General features: G+C 30.9%; 1 protein-coding gene across 1 annotated transcript in view; it reads right to left on the bottom strand.

Annotated features, from left to right (window-relative positions):
* LOC142320938 (protein eva-1 homolog C-like) overlaps window positions 1–19324 on the bottom strand; it is a 718303-nt gene that overhangs the window by 150256 nt on the left and 548723 nt on the right. Inside the window, exon 4 of the mRNA XM_075358924.1 lies at window positions 8346–8472. Within this exon, the coding sequence (XP_075215039.1) occupies window positions 8346–8472 (127 nt within the window). The remainder of the gene's footprint in view (window positions 1–8345; window positions 8473–19324) is intronic.

Genomic DNA, 19324 nt, shown 5'->3' with positions numbered 1-19324 from the left:
CCAGTTTGTTCAAATTTCTTTTAACCCTGACTGAGTGCCACCACACTGGTATCGCATATAACATCATGAATGTCACTGTGGACGCTATCGCCCTTCACTTAGAGGGTCTTGGAGCTCTCTGCGAAGACATTATTATATTCAAATTCTTAGTCATCTGTTCACCTTTGGCACATATGTCTATTAGATGCTGGGTGAACCGGCAATTTCTCTCATAAGTCACACCCAGGTATTTAATCTTTTCGATCTCTGTTATTTGTTGGTTTCCAATTTGGATGGCCGGACGGTCTAAAATTCTCTTCCCTGTGAACATAATATATTTACATTTCTCTATTGCCAGCTGGAGTCCCCTCTCTTTCAACCAATTATCTATCGTCCGTAACGTGTTGTTAGCACTCTCTTGTACATCGACAGTTGTTTTACCCTTGATGAGTATCGCCAGGTCATCGGCATAGGCAATTACTTGTACCCCATCCTGATAGTCTAGTCTTAATATCCCATCGAAGGCCAGTATCCAGAGTAAGGGCACCAGTACAGAGCCTCGTGGAACACCACCATAAATATTGAAACCTAGGAACTCACTCTGCGTGTCCACCAAGCATTCTCTATTTGAGAGGTATTCCGCTATCTGCCTTCTTAAATAAGGACTGATACCTTTTTCCATTAATGCCCTATTTATTGATTCTCACTTAATAGAACCGAATGCATTTTTTACATCTAAAGCTATGAATAGGGGAATACGCCTCGTTCTCCATGTGCCGCTCCTAGTATCCTTAGCCCAGTCGATCACCTTTGTCGCCGCCTGTATTGTGGAACGACCCTTCATGAATCGAAACTGATTTACATAATGCCTATTCCTTCCTCAAGTTCCTTAAAGATTCGACCAGCGAGCATCTTCTCCACTACCTTCGCCATGGTATTTAAAAGACTCAATGGTTCTCCATTAAAGGTTCCATAAAGGTTCTCCATTGTCATTTGTGCCTTTTGGGAGGAACACCACCCTAGATACCTTCCAGATTCCTGGAAACGTCTTGTTTTCTAATCCATGGCTGGCAACATCAAGCATTTCATAGGAATTCTTTTTATCAGCCCTTTAAGGAGTGCCACTGCAATTCCGTCTGGACCCGGGCTCTTCCTATTACCCAGTTGTGATACAGCCAAGTGCAGTTCCGAGAAGGTGAAGCGTCTGGGTTCGCAATCTATAACATTTCCTGCAGTTTCTACTCTACCGGGGAATAGCTCATTAATTTGTTGTTCTACCTGCTCATTGTTTAATACGGGCATATGCCTTCCAAATCGCTTAGTGATTGTTTTGTATGCCTGTCCCCAGGGGTCTCCGTCTAACTCCTCGCAGAGTCTGTGCCATTGTTTTTTCTTAGACATACGGATAGCTTTGTTTAAGGCCCGTCTGGTCTCTTTATAAGCCAGAGATGCCTCCTCGTACTCCTGTCCGCCTCGCATTCTGAGTCTCTGCTTCCTTCTTCTGCGCGATTGTAGGAGCCCTCTCAGTGTTTCAATCTCCATATTCCACCAATACACTGAGTGTCTATTAGCTCTTCTGTGAGCTACTCTGCCCATTTCTTGTCCTATAACGTTAGTCAGGGCAACTGGTGTCAGATTCTCTATGTTGATAATCCTTTCGGCCGTTCTATCGATTATGATCTCGATCTGTTCCGTTGTAAAACTACTATAGGGCATTTTCTCTCTAGTTACATAGTCTGAGCCTTTTATGGTAATTATAGTAGCATGATGGTCACTCGCCACATCATGTGGTAACACTCGCCAGTCCCAGTGTTCCCTACTCGCTCTATCATTTATGATTGTTAAGTCCAAGCCTGACCAGTGTCCTCTCGCCTCATATGTAGGGGTGCCATCATTTACACAAGGACAGCTAACTGCCCCCATCATATCCGTAAGGATCTCACCTCTGCGATTGGTGTATGCGCTCCCTGCTGCAATCGCTTTACTACTGAATTCACCTAGAATAATGACTTTCTTCCTAGCGTTATTTACAACTCCTTGTATTATGTCTAATCTTCTAGTAAATTCATGTATGTCACAGTTTGGAGACACATAGGCACCAATCGCTAGTGTTGAATCCGACTCCACCGCCAACATGCCTCCAGATCTGGATGTCAATCTCCATGCTATCCTGCCACTTACATCCATAATTGCCACGTCACCATTTGTATCCACCATCCAGCCTGATCTAGCAACAAGGTACTTGTTCGGCTCCGTGATTATCAGTAATTCAGCCCTTTGCTCTATGACCAGTTCACTAACCAAATCATGAGACATGGTGCTTCTGTTTGCGTTAACCATTATCACCCTAAGCATTTAAGTGTTTTGAGCAGCCCCAGCCTCCGGTGCGGTGTTCTTGGCTCCCACAATCCAGGCAGCTACTATGCTCCCGGCATTCAGCAATCTTGTGGTCTCTGCCTCCACAATTGAAGCAGAGATCCATTCTGTCAGGGCCCTTGGACTCATGATTTTGATGTCCAGTATTCCAGCATCTGAAGCACTTTTCCTCTGATTCCCTAATATATGCCCGACAATTTATCCAGCCAATCCTCAACCTTCGTTCCACCAGCTTACAGGCAGCCCTATACGAGGTGATAACTGTAACATTTTGGGTCTCGGCGTACCCTTTACTAATTGACGATATCTTGATGTCCTCATCAGTATCTACTCTTGCAGTAATTGCAGCAAAAATTTCTGTCTCAGTGGTGTCATATTCTACATCCCTGATGTGAACTATTGTGCGCCTTCCCGCTCTTGTACGCAGGTCAACATGCAGATCTGCCGGCTTATCTCGTAGGTTACTTGTAAAATCTGCAGCTTTTTGCGCTCCCTGAATTTTTACGTGGAGTTCTTCATTCCTGCCCTTACGTAAGGAGATGACCTCCTTTGCATCTTCGCTACTTACTGCAGACTTCATCGTTTTAATTAAATCAGAATAGGATTTTCCAGCTGCTTTGATAACCACAGTACGACTGTCAACTGCCGGTGGTGCCGACGTTTTAATATGGGCTTGATTGTTTTTGTTTTGTTTTGGAATACTAATAGCACCGATTGCAAATTTTGTTTGAGACAAAAAAAATCTATTTGTTGAAGACGAATTAAAACAAAAATATTCAGATATAAAATTAAGTGAGCAGAAATAAAATGTAAAATATTCTGTTACAAAATGTTTAAAAACAAAAACTTTGTGAAAGAAAGTATATAACATTTTAATATATGCGTACTCTTCACAAAGTTGTTTTTTTTCATAATTTATTCACTGAGGATTAAGTTTAGTAAAACATACCACACCAAAGGGTAATAGTTAACTCTTGGTTGATTGCAAAATAAAATTTAATGAGATTTTTCACATGAGGATAATTTTAATAACACTTACATTTTTTTATACAGTGTTCATTATTTAGTATGTTTCTATGCTGTACTATTTTATTTTTTGTTTTTTTATCATTAAATTTTTAGTTTGTTCAAACATAATTTTATTTATTTTTGCTTCCCTTTCATCATAAATATACAGCTATGCTGTAAGAAGGAAAGTATGGTAATTAATTCCTGAAATGGGATATGGGTTTTTTAATTTTTCGATGTTTTATGAACCACAATAAAATAATAAAAAGGTGGGGGGTAATGTTCGTACGGACGTATGTACGTGTGTTGGCGTGTTTGAAACTAAATAACTTTTGACTGTATATACTGATTTTTATGAATTTTGAAGAGAGACTCCATGTATATGAAATAATTTTTTTTTGTAAACTTTTTGTTCAATATCTTCAGAGGGTAAATTAGATAGTTTTGGGCTAAATTTTCACAAAACTATATAACCCCACTTTACATTAAGCTCAGTACATTTGTTCTTGGTTATCTTAAATTTTTTTAAAAATTTTTCCCCAGAATTCCCCCTTTTACAAAACTCGAAAAAATCTCTCGTTTATTTACTGCATATTTTTCAATTGAAAATCTGTACAACTGCCTTTCTAGTCGTAGTAGTAGTGCAAGTAACAAGAAAAAAACAATATTGTGATTGCGAAATATTGAGGGAATATTTTTTGGGGCTATACTGAGATGGCGAAATCAATCGAAGTTTAAAAATATCGATTTTTTGAATTTTTAAAACGTTTTTGGATTATTTTCATGTACTATTACTTTTCCACTATTACTGTACCACAACTTTTCATTATGAGTAAATAACCAATGTAGGAAAATTATTACAACAGTTGTCAGCTCTTTCTTTACTATTTTAATTCGATTTTAAATTATAAAGTACAAATATGCAAAAAAAAAATAATTATAATAAATTAAGTTAAGGTTTATTTAATAGAAACAGAACAAAAAAATACTTTAAAATACATGAAACAATTCGAAAGATATCAAAAAAGTATTCCACTCATATTATCGACATTTATTATTGTTCATCTTATTGTAATTATTTTATTTACAAAAAAAATTGTTGTATTGTTTATAATCGTAAATAAACAATACGACAATTTACTGGAGCCATAAGTAAATTTGAATACCAAAAAAAACGAATGACTTACATGGAGGGCTTTCCATTGAAATCCTTCAAAGAACTGATATATATATATATATATATATATATATATATATATATATATATACATATGTATGTATATGTGTATGCATATCTTATGCAGTGTACATAAATATATAATAAAAATGAATAAGAACGTTGATTAAGTTCAGAATATAAAAATCAAAGAAAACACCAAGAAATATTCTTATCAATCACACAAAAAAACAAATAATCAACAAAGAAACGGTGAAACAAACGGTCAAAGAACCAACAAAAGTGCGTGGTGAAACAGAATGAAAAATTTTGACGATGCACAACACCCTATGGTTGCTTTGACGATGCACAACACCCTATGGTTGCTTATAATCTCTTTTTCTGTTTTCCCTCCGGAACCACCGTAAGGTAAGGTAATAAGGTAGGTTCTCATTCGTCCTCTGGTATTACTTCTGAGGATGAATGAGAACGATATGTATGACGGGAAATGAAGTGTAGTCTTGTACAGTCTCAGGTGACCAGTCCTGAGATGTGTGGTTAATTAAAACCCAACCACCAAAGAACACCCGTATCCATAATCTAGTTAGTGTTCCAATCCGTATAAAAGTTACTAGAATTTGAACCTTAGAGCTTTCGACTTCGAAAATAGCTGATTCACCTCAAACGTGTAGAATTATAGATCTAATATACGCAGTCGCTTTAGACTTTGCTGTTATCCAAGAGGTTAACTGCGAGCCTTACTTTTGATTTACGATTTGAATGATTTTCGTAACGTATTTGTTACGTAAGAGAAATATATCGTTTAAATTGGGATCGCTTTGATTAAATTTATTTTAATTACATCATATTCATACAGTTATAAATTACAGTCATATAGTCATAAATTACATCAATGTCATATTGTGAATTTTTTCATCAACCCTTTTTAATATCCAAACAGATGAATATTACTCGGCATAAGATCTAATTGACAAAATGATAACTTTTCTACCTTTTCAGCCGGCTTTACATACTTATTACCAAAGTTTTGTGTAGAGATACGAAGAGTTCTGTTATTTGGTTTGATGGAGGTGGATATATTTTTTCTGGTCGGTACGTAATATGTAATTTACGTCAGGAATGAGTAAATATGCTAACTACGCATAGAAAAGGAACGGCTCACCATTTATCTGGAAGGGAAACCGTGGTAAAACTTTGATCAGTGCAACACGAAGTAAAAGATTAATTATAAAATTAAAAAAAAGTCAGTTTTAAGTATTTAAAACATAAACTAAATTACAATTACAATAAATTCAGTTACATTTTATGTACAATAAACTCAATTACAATTCAGAAATCGTTGTAAGTATTTATTAACTTGGTACAGTTGATGTACGTTGAACGGGATACAAGAAAATCAGCCTTTTTTACATCTTTATATTATTGTTTAAAAATTCACTAAAAAAGTAACATTGTTTCGTAATAGTATAATAGGTGTTTCTAGTAAATAAAAGTTTTGTGTAGAGATACAAAAACAGTTCTGTTGTTTGGTTTGATAAAGGTAGATATTATTTTATTTTTTTAATAATGAATTGACAATTTCAACAGCTGGAAGAAGGCTTTACTTTTTTCTTTTGTAAGACTTTCCTTACTGATGGGGCAAGAAAATATTGAACTGCCTACTCAATACTAGTTGACTCCGTGGCTTTTTATAACCATTAGTTTAAACGTTAAATTATAAAAATCTACTACATACCCATAACTAAGCTAGTACGATATATACCTCTAAATTTGATTTTAACTGGTAAAACGTTAACTTGACATAGTTCTAGATAGGTAGATTAGATACTCTGACTGAAAATCCTAAGTTTTCTTGTTTTGATGATGAAACTTCTATTGCAAGATTGTTTTTTTTGTGTTTTTTCTTTATAAAATAATTATTTTTAAAAATAAATTTTAGAGAAATGTTTTACTTATGACATATTTTTTCAACTAATCAGATAGAGAATTTCTAATGTGATTGCTGTCACGTTATGTTATTCTAATCAAAGTTACTATAAACAGTTCTTTTATCTCTCGAATTTATTTACAATAAAGTCAATAGCTGTACGAGATATTGACCAGATTTATTATTGATTATTTATTATGCTGATATTAGGTTATACATTTTTTATATTGTGTAACTTATAATTTTTAGTTATTAATTTTGTTGAAATGCAACATTTTGTTTGTACCTCGGTCATAAATTCATGACTCGTTAGGAAGAGGTGATTGCTAAACGCTTAGTTTATTTTTTTTTTTTGAAGTAATGATTTCTTATGTTTACGATTTCATAACATCTTTTTAAATGCTGCCTCTGTTTGTCCGATCTAAAAATATTTATTATTTTACATAATATGTAGTGTTTCTTTTTACTTATTTTTTGTTTCCTCAAATACAGTTAAGTTATCCATGAATCTTACAAATTTTAATGCATGCCGGAAGAAGAACTTACGACCCCTTTTGCCTTTCTTGCGGAGAGCTCGATACAACGGTTCGTTTTTCCGGACGTTGACTGCTGATTGTTGCTGCAGTGAGTTGGTGACTGGGCCCCTTACAGTTGACGAAATTCTTGACTATATGTTATCAGGGGCAGAGAGATTTCGTGCGGTAACTGATTTTGTGACACGGATGCTCCAGCACAAAGCCAGGGAAGATGGGGTGGCGAGGGGCTTGGGGACAGTCCCCTGCAGAGCTGCCGTTCGTCTGTGCTTGCACGGATGGGCGGCAGTGATGAAGCACTGGGACTCCCTCATCCCTTCGTCAAAAAAGACCGACACCCAGTGTAAATGCTCTACACAGGGTGCTCTCACTGGAGGCCAGGAACGACATAGTTGGGGTTGGATACTCCGCTCTAGGGGTTCAGGCAATGAAAAAAATCTAACCAGCGGGCTGATCCTTCGAAATAGACGTCCAGGGCCGTCGGAGTAGACAACCCCCTAGGCTGCCCTTTGCTTTGTTGTGGATCCGGCCTGGAGTAGGTTAAAAAAAAATAAAAAAAAGTTTTTATGCAACGAGATTAATTAATAATTAAGTTACTGAAGCGCTAATATTTTTATTAAATCTAAAATAACTTAGATTAAGTTATTAATGAAATTGTTTTTAAAAAAAATAATAAAATAGATTGGTTACAATCTATTATTTAAATATTCTACATTTATTATTATGACGAATGTTAATAATATTGACTAATTAAGTTTGTAAAATTAACTTTTTCCATCAGTTACTTTTAAGTAGCATCAATATATTACGAAATATGTTGGAGTTGGCAAGTAGTTACAAATTGTCCATACTATAGATTTTTTTCTATATTTATGCTACCTTAAACTGTTAACCTCTTATAATCTTTAACGAATTATAATCTATAATCTAATCTTATATTATATAATTATAATCTTTAACTTATAATCTATAAACGAATTAAATGAATGTAATTCGTTTTATCGTAATTTTGAGTTGTCAGAGTCAGACACTACATTACCCGTAACATTTCTTTAACAATAATATTTGAAGTAAGCAGTCTGTTTTTATTTTCATTTTAAATACTAAAGACCGCATGTATGTAGTTTGGAATATTTTTTTTCTCTAAAGGCCCTTTTTTTGCTCAGTTGTTGATTCTTTTCTTTTGTCATCAATTCCTATTTTCTTGTTAATTAATTTATTTATAAATGAAATAGGATGGAGTAATTTAAAAAAGAACACACACACACACACACACACACACACACACATATATATATATATATATCGATTATACTATTAATTAATTATATTTCACATTACTTACAAGGTCGACATTTATATGCTACTTCAATATAATGTCTGGAACCTGGACATGAAGGGTTAGGTGTTGCTTGGAAACGACAGGATCTTTTCTTCTGACATGCTTCTACAACTGTCTGCAACAGAGAATACTACAAAACTCAATTAGATAGTAATTAACTTACGTAATTATTATTATTTTTATTTGTATTTGTTTATTAATTGTTACGACTACTTTGTTAAAATTATATATGGGAATAAAAATATTTTTTTTAAAAGTATTTATAAATAAGAAATTCGATTTTAATATTAAATTTTAAATAAAATTATTTTAGAATACCTTGAAAAGTCTAAATTCTTATACAAATTTTAATTAATTAAAACTAATTTATTTTAATTCTCTTATATTCTGTTATAAATTTATCTTTTAATAAAAAAAATTATTAATTTTGTTCATAATCTTACAGATAATATAGTATTCATCTTACGTTATATAAGTCCATTGTTCGTAATAATCTATCTTCATATTAATAATTAAAACAAATAAAATTTTAAATGAATATAAAATATAAATACAGATATTATACTCGTAAGTACATTAAAAAAGCTTTGGTTGGTACTAGAATATTAAAAAAAATAATAGTAATAAATAAGAAAATTAACATTAAATAAAAAATTATTTGTAGATAAATAGTTTACTGGTTGAAATCAAATGTAATGATATTTACATGTTAATGTGAAATAAATATGATATATACATAAAAAAAAAGTTAATTTTATTTGTAGGGCTATGCTAGTAAAGTTAACTGCTACGTTGTTTTTATACAAAGTAGGTGGGAAAATGTATTAAGCACGAATCATGATTAATGATATTTTTCACTTGACTTTTTTTTGTTTGATCCTTCAGAACTCTTTTCATGCAACTTACCTGACCATTAGCTAAATGTCAGTGAAAACAATTTTTAATATTAGTTTTCCAATGCTAAATATGAATGAACAATTTTGTTTCTTTAGTTATTTATATATATAAATACACACGCACACACACACAGCAGAGTGTATAAAAGAGTGTATCCAGCTATTTATTATTTTATTCCATGTGTCAAAATGGAAAAAAAATGTTTTATGAAAAAATGGCGATTTCTCCTACGTTTTCCTTCTATTCGCAAGTTTTTGTTTGTATAAAGAACTTTTTATATCTCAAGATTGAATTGTTCTTGTTCTTCACGGTATTTCTCAATCATGAAATCCAGAAGAGAAATTTGTGCTTTCTGTTAATCTTTCATGCAGAATCAGATTAAAAAAAAAATTCACTTAAAAAAGTGGTGATAAGGAGAAACATTCAGAATACTAATGACGAATTTCATTTCGATTGCAGTCAGTCAATCAGTCTGTACATAAAGTTATCTATTTTTCAAAGTAAAACAAAAAAAAAATAATCAAAGCATTTTTAATATTTTTCAAACAAATTTTTATGTTTCTTAAGCCGTTAAAACAATTTTACTAATAATCGGTTTTCATAAACAAAAAAAATGAAAACAAAAACAAATTAGTATAATAAAAATAACCGCTTACTTTTACTGGTTATACCAAAATACAGCATTCAATACAACTGTAATACGACTCTTGTATTAGGGCTGTAAAGCTAGCTGTACACCTATTTTTTTCTCTAATGTGCTTTTTGCAACCTGTTCAAGAAGTAAACAATAAACAATCACCACCCGCGGCCCAGTGAGATGAGAATGATATATATGACTTGTAAATAAGATTGTAGAGACTCAGGCCAACCATTCCTGAGTCATATGATTAATTAAACCCCAACCACCAAAGTACTCCGGTATCCATTGTCTAGTATTCACATCCGTATAAAAGCAACTAACATTTACTATGATTTGGACCTCAGAACCTCGGCGTTCGAAAATTGGTTATTAAAATAATGATTTCGTACAATCAATCGATGATCGATAATTTTAGAAGATCGATGTACATAAATAATTTGTTGAAGTCTTAGTATTAATAAAGTTAAAAGATTTTACCTTATCGTCATCACTATTGGTTACAAATCACATAACTGGTTTTATGAATTGCTTTGTATACCTTTAGCTTATAAAATTGTATGTTTGTTTTTTCAGTATCTATCTGTTTGTAACTTTTATACTCAACATTCCTTTATCTAGTATTACATTAGTTAAACTTGGATGCCTTATTATATTATCGACAGACTAAGTTGTCTATCTATAAGAACTAACTTCATGATTTTATTACCTTATTTTATGTTCCTAAAATCTCTTCATTGAAAATTTTATAAATCCACCTAATGATCAATATTCTTCTTTGTTATAACAGTTTTTTTTTTTGGTTGGATTTCAATATTACATGTTTTGTTTCCATTAAGCTAGCTATTCAAGACAAATAATTTTGAATATTTATTCGCACTATTCATTTTTCTTTCTATTCTTTCCAAATACCCTTCTGGTCTACGTTTTTAGTTAACTTGACTTTACACAAGTTTAAAATATGCAAACTTTTTTACTAATATGCTCAAATAACTAATCTAGGATAAATTGTTCTGTATTAATTGTTTTACTTTTATTCTGTATTTGTGGGCTTTGGATTAGTATCCAGTACGTGGGCGATCACTTTCATATTATGGTATTGTACGAGATATATTAATCGTACTGGTATGAAATCAAATTTTTATTACCAAATATAATAATTTCATCCGATATAATTTTACTCACCACATAAAATATAATTGTATATGTATAAAATAACCTTTTCATTTATATATTTCTTATGGACGATTTTCCATCTCTTCATCTCGACGTTTCTTATCTTTCTAGAATCAGAAACAATAAGGGCATCTGACTCAGAAGAGGGTAGGAGTGCAATAGAACAGTCCAAATTAGGACCTTTCTTTACAGAACCTTCTGAACTGAGACAGTTTAAAGAAACGCAATAGAATGTAAAATATACTTATTCTAAATGAGATAGAAATTGTTGCAACAATCTTCAACGCCTTCTGATGAAAACATATTATAATAATATTAACTTATTGCAATAATGATAAAAAGTTTATTTACATCCTTATTTAGAACCAAAGACTCCATTCGGAGGATATTAAGTCTCTAAACACATTCTACACAATATAATTGAAAAGAAAAATAACTATTAAAATCCAAAGATATAACATCTAATGAGAATAAGAAAGTTGTTAATTTCATACTCATCACTCAGTAAACAATACACGCATATCCAGTAAAGCCTTTCTAAAAATGTTGCTCTCGCCATTTTGTATCTCAATTATGGATACCTCAACACACCTCATCTTTCCTGTATTTCATCTCTCCATCCGAAAGTAGGTTTACATTTCCGTTATTTCTTGTTCCTGGAAACCCATTATGTACTTATTTTATCCCAACGTAGTTCATCTTGGTCTCCAAGCACGTTATCCAATTATTAAGCTGTTCCTTTTTCTGCACTGGAACATCCAGCAAGTGTACCAGTCCTCAGTGCACTGGTTTCTTACTTTTTCCCTACTCCAATAGGGTCCTATTTAATTATATTGTGTGCATTGTTTTGTTTCGGATTTGTTTTAGTTTTTAAATGTTTTTGCTATCGAAAATATTAAACAGTTGTAAAAAAAAAAATATTGAAGAATGAAATAACACCTCCTTAAATTTATTATCTTTATAATATATTAGAGCTTTTGCGAAGGTTCTTAGCCTGACACAGAGATGGTTCAGGTAGGATCATATATCTGTGTTATTTATCAAGTATGATCCTTTAGATGGTGAACTGCAAAGTTTCATGCGCTTGAGTATGTGACAATCGAGTAATGCATCGATAAAATTGAAGTTCGAGCCGTTATAAAGTACTTAGCTTTAAAAATATTAAATAAAAAGAGTTAGATTCCACTTTAAAGAATATTTCCTCTTAGTTTTTGATGGTAAATAAGTGAACTGTCTAGTTTAAATGTGGTGGTATATCTCGTACCTCCATTCAAGTCTCCCGGGATGGCCAAAAACCGTTACGACCAATGAAATCGTCACAAGCACATACATTCTCGTATTAAACGATCGCCTACTGAACTTGCACGAGTTTGTTGACATTGAAAGCGTCTTAATAGAACGTATCTACTATATTTTGTAGGATTTTCTTGATATCAAAAACTTTTCGTTGGATGAGTGTCGCGTTTGTTAACAGTCAGCCAAAACCCCACTGGAGTGAATATTTTTCAAGGGAGTTTAAACTTAAACGCGATTCCGCTGAATCTCTTTGAAGTTTTTAAAGTTTTAAAAGCTTTAGGTTTTTTTTTATTTAACAGTAGATGAAAAATGAATTCACCATTACACGTTAGAGACCAAGCAGAGTCCAAATAGTGGGTAGCAGCAAGTTAAACAACGCCAGAGTAAGCGAAAACGGTTTCACTTGCAGGGAAAGTCATGGCTACGGCTTTGTTGAGATTCTCGTGTTGGAGTGTTTGTTGACTACCTGGAAAAAAGACAAGATCATCACCGGGTAGCATTATGCTTTCGTATTGGGCCGATTAAAGGATGTTATTCAGGCTAAATATTCACATCTGGCCAAAAAGAAAGAGTTCATTCACCACGATAATGCCATCCACACACATCTTGGGTTGTTGCTGATAACTCCATGATCTACGCTTCAAAGTGCTTCCAATGCTCAGTATTCACTGGATTTGGCTTTCTGTGTTTACTTTCTCTTCCCACATTCCTAAATAAATGGCTAGCTGGATGAAGATTCACTTCAAATGATGATGGCAAAGCTGAGATTACTATTTATTTGAAATTATGTTTGTACCAATATCTAGTATGGTAAATCGCATTATACTGAGCTTATTTAAAATTTGGAATGTTGGTTGAATGACTACGTAGAAAAAAATTCTGAAATTTTTTTTTTTTGCAGACAGAACTTTTTGAACGGTCCTCTGAAAACAATTATTGAGCTCCATTCAAAAAAATATAGCACTTCTAGTTATGTGATAAAAGAGGTAGCACAATGGTAGTATAATGGTAGCATAATATATAAAGGTGTTAATCCATCCTTCTTTGTATCATTTAATTTATAATTTAGAGAACAAATGAATTTCTTAAAACATTCAATTTGATAAACAGAAGCTACCGCGTAAGTCTTATCATGTTAAATCTTATCGTATTTTGAAATTAACAATATCTACTAATGAATTTCATTGAGTCTACCTCTTTGATTAATTCACTATCTCTATGTGATGAATAACCTCATCAAACAAAGATATTGTCATTGGTATTATAACAAACGGAGTGCTTTCATATAATAGATCAACTTATTACGTACCCTATGTTACTGTAGTATCGATTGTTGACAGTTTATTTGACATAGAAATTCTCACTATCGTTCTCTTTTTAAATCAGCACCGTTTTAATTATAAATTATTTTTAATTAATGATTTAATCCATGATTTTATTTTTAATTTTCTACCACTATCTATGTTTTTTTTACTATCCCAGTTTTCATTATCGTTTATTTTACTGATTTAATTCATATTTAAAAATTTACACGATGACTCATAAATAAAAACTTTAGGAATAACAAAAGTATTTTTTTCTTAAAACGTTTTTGAAAGAATATATTTTATTCTCGTATTCAAGAATTTCAATTTTATCAAAAATTGTTCATAACTTGTAATATTATGAAATTTAAAACATTACATTTAGGAAAATATTATTATATCAAATGAGGCTAGATTGCTTTTTAAATATGTAACATAAATGTGAGAAAATATACCTCGGAAAATAATTTTAAAAGAAATTTATTATTGTTTGATAATTTTAAGTTGTGTGATATTTTTTCATTTCCTGTCGAGTGTTTTTATCATAATTGTTTCTTTTTTTTAGTGAACACTGATTGATTATTATAACAATAGTAATTTACCATGTAATGACTGTAATTTTATTTAATTTATAAATAAATATAATAATTAATAAGTATTTAAATTATAATTATAGTTGTTTTATAATTTATGTTAATTATTATTATTGATATTGCAATGGCTATAATACAAAGCTTAATAGCTTTAAAAACACCGGTAATGGGTATAAAGTCTTCTAAGTTTAAGACATAAAAAAAATATTCCCTATATAGATATCAATAGAATATAAACAACGATGCTTCTTAGTAAGGTAAAAATAAACCACGCATAATTTTGTCTAAACGGGCTATAAAAGAATTAACTGAAGGAGCAATAAAAACATTTTCTGGAAGTGGGTTCAAGAAGTTCGCAAAGGCATATTGAAAAAATTATTTTTAAATTCATTCGTAAATGACACCCCACTGGTTTTTTTTTTAGAATCATCTCGAGTTCTAGAAATTTCAGTGGGGCAAGAATGTGAGATAACACTGTAGTGATAATTAAGTATCTTATATGGTTCAATTAGGTCACCACGTGAACGTTGAAAAAGTAAGGAGATAAGCTGTAGTTTACTAAACCATAAAAAGCTAAATACCTGAGGTCCTTTGCAAGCTTTGTTGCACGAATTGTTTTTTCTTTTGGTTGAAGGATTGTTTTTATTTTTGCCATTGCGTAACAATTTATTTATGACAGTTATATTTTTTAAATTGTTATATTATATCGATTCTCGTGGACCAGTGTGATTCTTTGAATTTTTGGTTTTTATTGGCTGAATAAATAACTCCTTAGGGAATTTTGATTTTTATATTATTTAAATTATGTAATTCTTTAAAAAATAAATCGATTTCTATGCATTTAAAGTAGTAACGTAATAAATTTTACAGAAAAATAAATATTAAAGAAATCTTATTTTAAAATATTTCAATTTTAAAATTGTTTTTTTTTTTTTTTTTTTTTTTTTTTTAGAAAAGTAATCTTTTTTTTAAAATTAATTATTCTATTAAACAGATATACTTTAAAACCGTATTGTATCCGAATCTACAAAGGTAGTTTTTTTTAGGTAAGACAAACTTTAAAACAAATACCTTATAAATTTAGGAGTATTAAGAGTTTAGATTTTTCTAAAAATGGCTAGTAGTAAAAATTGGAATTTTTTAGTAGATTATCCTAAATCTCTCTTACTTACTTTGTGGATACTCAGTATTTTTTTTTTATTATTTGACTATCCATTCATTCAGCAGTTCTTGTACATTGATTTTTTTAAATAAATAAATAAAGTAATTTTGTGCGTGGGTTATAAAAATTAAATATTGAATAATGAAAAGAACGAAGTCCATCCTATCAATATTTCAAAAATTAAATTCGCTAATTTAGTGAATAAACATTCTTAACTGAAAAATAGGATTTTTTAAAGAATTATCTCCAAGGAGTAAAAATATTTGCAAAACCTTTAATTTCATACAAGGTTAAGAGGTATACAATTACATTAAAATAAAACCGTTTTTGGGTCAGTATATACGGAATATTAAGAAATAATTTTTCAATAATTTGTTGTATGATTATCGATTGTGCTAAGGATAAGTAAAATAATAGTACTTCACGTAAAATTAGATAAATTATAATTTTATAAAGTTTATAGAAAATATTAATTATTTTTTACTTTATCTTTAAAATTGTTAAAAATAGTAGTCCTAAAATGACTCTTAAAGTTTTGAAATTTTCCTTTTTTTAAATCAAATTTCTAACATCAAATTCACTTAGTATGACTTAAATAATATGATGGTTTATAATTGTTTTTAATCAAGATTAACGAGCGAAGCGAGCGTAGATTAAGTTTGGTTAGATTATATTTATAATTATAAGTAAAATTGCTTATATTGGACCTCTATTTCATTAACAATTGCACATTTTCTAATTAGCCTGAATTGGTAGAGGCTTATTACAATAAGCCTGAAAAATATCAGGCTGATTATAAATTGCTAAATAATTTTTATATTTGTCGGGCGCATTGCAAATTGTCATAGGCTGTAATTGCATAAGCCATTAAACTAGTCCGGTGAGCTATTAAGAAAATGACACCTTATTTGTCCAAATCGGTTGATAAACAGCTAATTTATAGCTGAAATTATTAAAGTTAATGGAAAAAATGATGCATTTTGATAAATCTGTGCTCGTTTTAAAAGTATTTAATTTATAGAAGATGTTGTAAGTACACCAAATTTCATTAAAATATTTTAATCTGTTCTTAAGCAAATCTTTCAACAGAAAATGGCAGGACAGAGGGAATATGAAGCGAAGATGACATTTTTACGCAAAACGTTTTTATTTATTTTCATTTTGAGAATTGAATTTCTTAAGTTTGTCCAAAACCCCCGAACATCCAGTATATATGTATATTTTGTTTTTAAGATACTCATTAATTTCTAATTTTATGAAGATTACTCTCTAATGTAATAAATAGGCCCAAAAGTGTAGTATGTTATATAAAAAACGTAACAAAATTTGACAAACCTTTTTTTGAGAAACTATTTCCAAAAATTTTCAAAAAAGTGTTAATACATATTTAATTTAGACTGTTCCGGCTTCAGTTTTAACATATTTTACTGTAGTTCGGCAGATTTTTTGCCCAATATAAAATCATATTTTCTCTGATTTTTAATATTTCTCGCACATTATGTCATCGTGATATTTAAATCCAAAATTTTTACATAGTTTGTTTTCTATTTAGGTTTTTTTTTATTCAGACGTAATTATGTCTACTTATAATGTTTATTATTACAATTTTTATGTTTACGATAAAATTTTCTGGATTCTTTTGTATTATCAGATTATTAAATTTTATGTAAGACATGATTGTATTTATCCATTCACTGCAATGGAATTTAATATTCTTTATAAAATGAAGTAATAATTATATTAAATCATTTCTTCTAAATTACACGTGCTAAATTTATTGGTTGTATTTCTAATTTTTATCTTATATATTTTTCTACTGTCATAAATTTTTTTCCTTTTTGTTTTTCTTTTATCCTTCTATCTTCTTTCAGCAGCTCATAAAATTTACCTCCTCTTCTTCAAGATGCAACATGCGCTGTTAAATATCCCTTTTATTATTTCCTTTATTAGATTCGTTTCCTTCCTTTTTCTTTGTAACAGCTCTACAACACAAGCTTTCTCTGTTTATTTTATTCAGTACATGTTTCTTAAATTCACGCTTTATCCACCACCTTTTTTTATCTGTTATTCTCCTCTATATCTCTATATATACTTATAAATATATTCATGTTTAAATAATTTTTTTTACTTAAAGTGATTTTAAATGTCCAAACTCATTCAAAGTTCTGAAATTGTGGAAAATGAAAAATAAAAAAACTTAAATTTATTTTGTCCAAAGGCCCAATGAGATAAGGGTGATATGGAAGTGAGGTGTAGCGTTGTGCAATCCAGGCCGACTATTTCTGAAACGTGTGGTTGATTGAACTCCAAAGTACACCGGAATCCGCTATCTAGTATTCAAATCCGTATAGAAGAAACTAACCTTTACTAGGATTTTAACCTGAGAACCTTCGACTTCGAAAATCAGCTATTAAAATGATTTGCGATGATGATTTAACCATTAGACCAGCCCGGTGGACTACTTAAAAATGATAATATTTCTATTCAGAATTATTCAGATGTTTTCAAACTCATAACAGCTTTTTGGTTTTTTCAGAAGTTTAAATTAAAGTTCTGAAAAATCTAAAATTTAAAAATAAAAAAATTAAATTGAAGTTTAAATTAAACTTCCATTTATAAACGAGATATTTTTTAAAATTTAGATTAATTTAAATAATATATATATATATATATATATATATATATATATATATATATATATAAATATCCACACTATTCAATTTTGTACAAGAGTACGATGCCTTAAAATGTTATTAAATGCAGTAAAAAAGACAACTGGAATGTTAATAATATAAATATTGAACAATCGTAGAAAAAAAAACTTCTTATTGCCTGGTTTAAAGAAATAGCAATCCGCTGTGTGATAACGGCTGAAACGTTTTTTTATTCTAATAACATTTCACTTGGGAGTTTCCCATTAGAGCAGGGCATAAAGACCGGAGTCCCGGTGAGAGGACCACTTTAGGGGCTCTCATTAGGAGCATGCAAGACCGAGTCCCGGCTCCCTGGCCGGGACCTTGTATTCTGCCGAGGTAGTTTGAGGTGAAGGAACTCCTTGGAGTATAGTTATGCTTGGATGCTAGTCCGGCTCTGGTGGGCAGGGTAAATGAAGGTGAACAACAGCTACCACAAAAAAAGCATTTCACTTAAATTGTTTTAAACAAATATTTTTCAAATCGATGTATAAGAATACTAAAAAGTGATTTACAAAATGTAGAACGTTTATTTTCAGACGTGTATTTTCCTTATTTCTATAATAAAAATTAACTGACATAAAGATCGAAATATACCCTTACAATACCATTTAGAGATAAAAAAATTCATAATGCTGAAATGATCAGTAGTGGATTTTTTTTTTGCCTTCAATCATTTGACTGGTTTGATACAGCTGTCCAAGATTCCCTATCCAGAGCTAGTCGTTTCATTCGGTATACCCCCTACATCCTATATCCCTAACAATTTTTTTCTTTTTTTTTGTGTCTGCCTGCACAATTTTTTCCTTCTACCTGTCGCTCCAATATTAAAGCGACTATTCCAGAATGCCTTAATATGTGGCCTACAAGTCTGTTTCTTATTTTAACTTTATTTTTCCAAATGCTTCTTTCTTCATCGATTTGCCACAATACCTCTTCATTGGTCACTTTATCCACCTATCTGATTTTTAAGATTCTCCTCTCCTATAGCAACACATTTCAAAAGCTTCTAATCGTTTCTTCTCAGGTTCTCCGATCGTCCAAGTTTCACTTCCATATAAAGCTACGCGCCAAATATATACTTTCAAAAATATTTTCCTGACGTTTAAATTAATTTTTGATGTAAAAAAATTATATTTCTTACTGAAAGCTCGTTTCGCCTGTGCTATTCGGCATTTTATATCGGTCCTGCTTCGTCCATCTTTAGTAATTTTACTTCCCAAA

The sequence above is a fragment of the Lycorma delicatula genome, chromosome 3, assembly GCF_047948215.1.
Source record: "Lycorma delicatula isolate Av1 chromosome 3, ASM4794821v1, whole genome shotgun sequence".
Taxonomy (NCBI): domain Eukaryota; kingdom Metazoa; phylum Arthropoda; class Insecta; order Hemiptera; family Fulgoridae; genus Lycorma; species Lycorma delicatula.
This window is presented reverse-complemented; position numbering and strand designations above follow the sequence as displayed.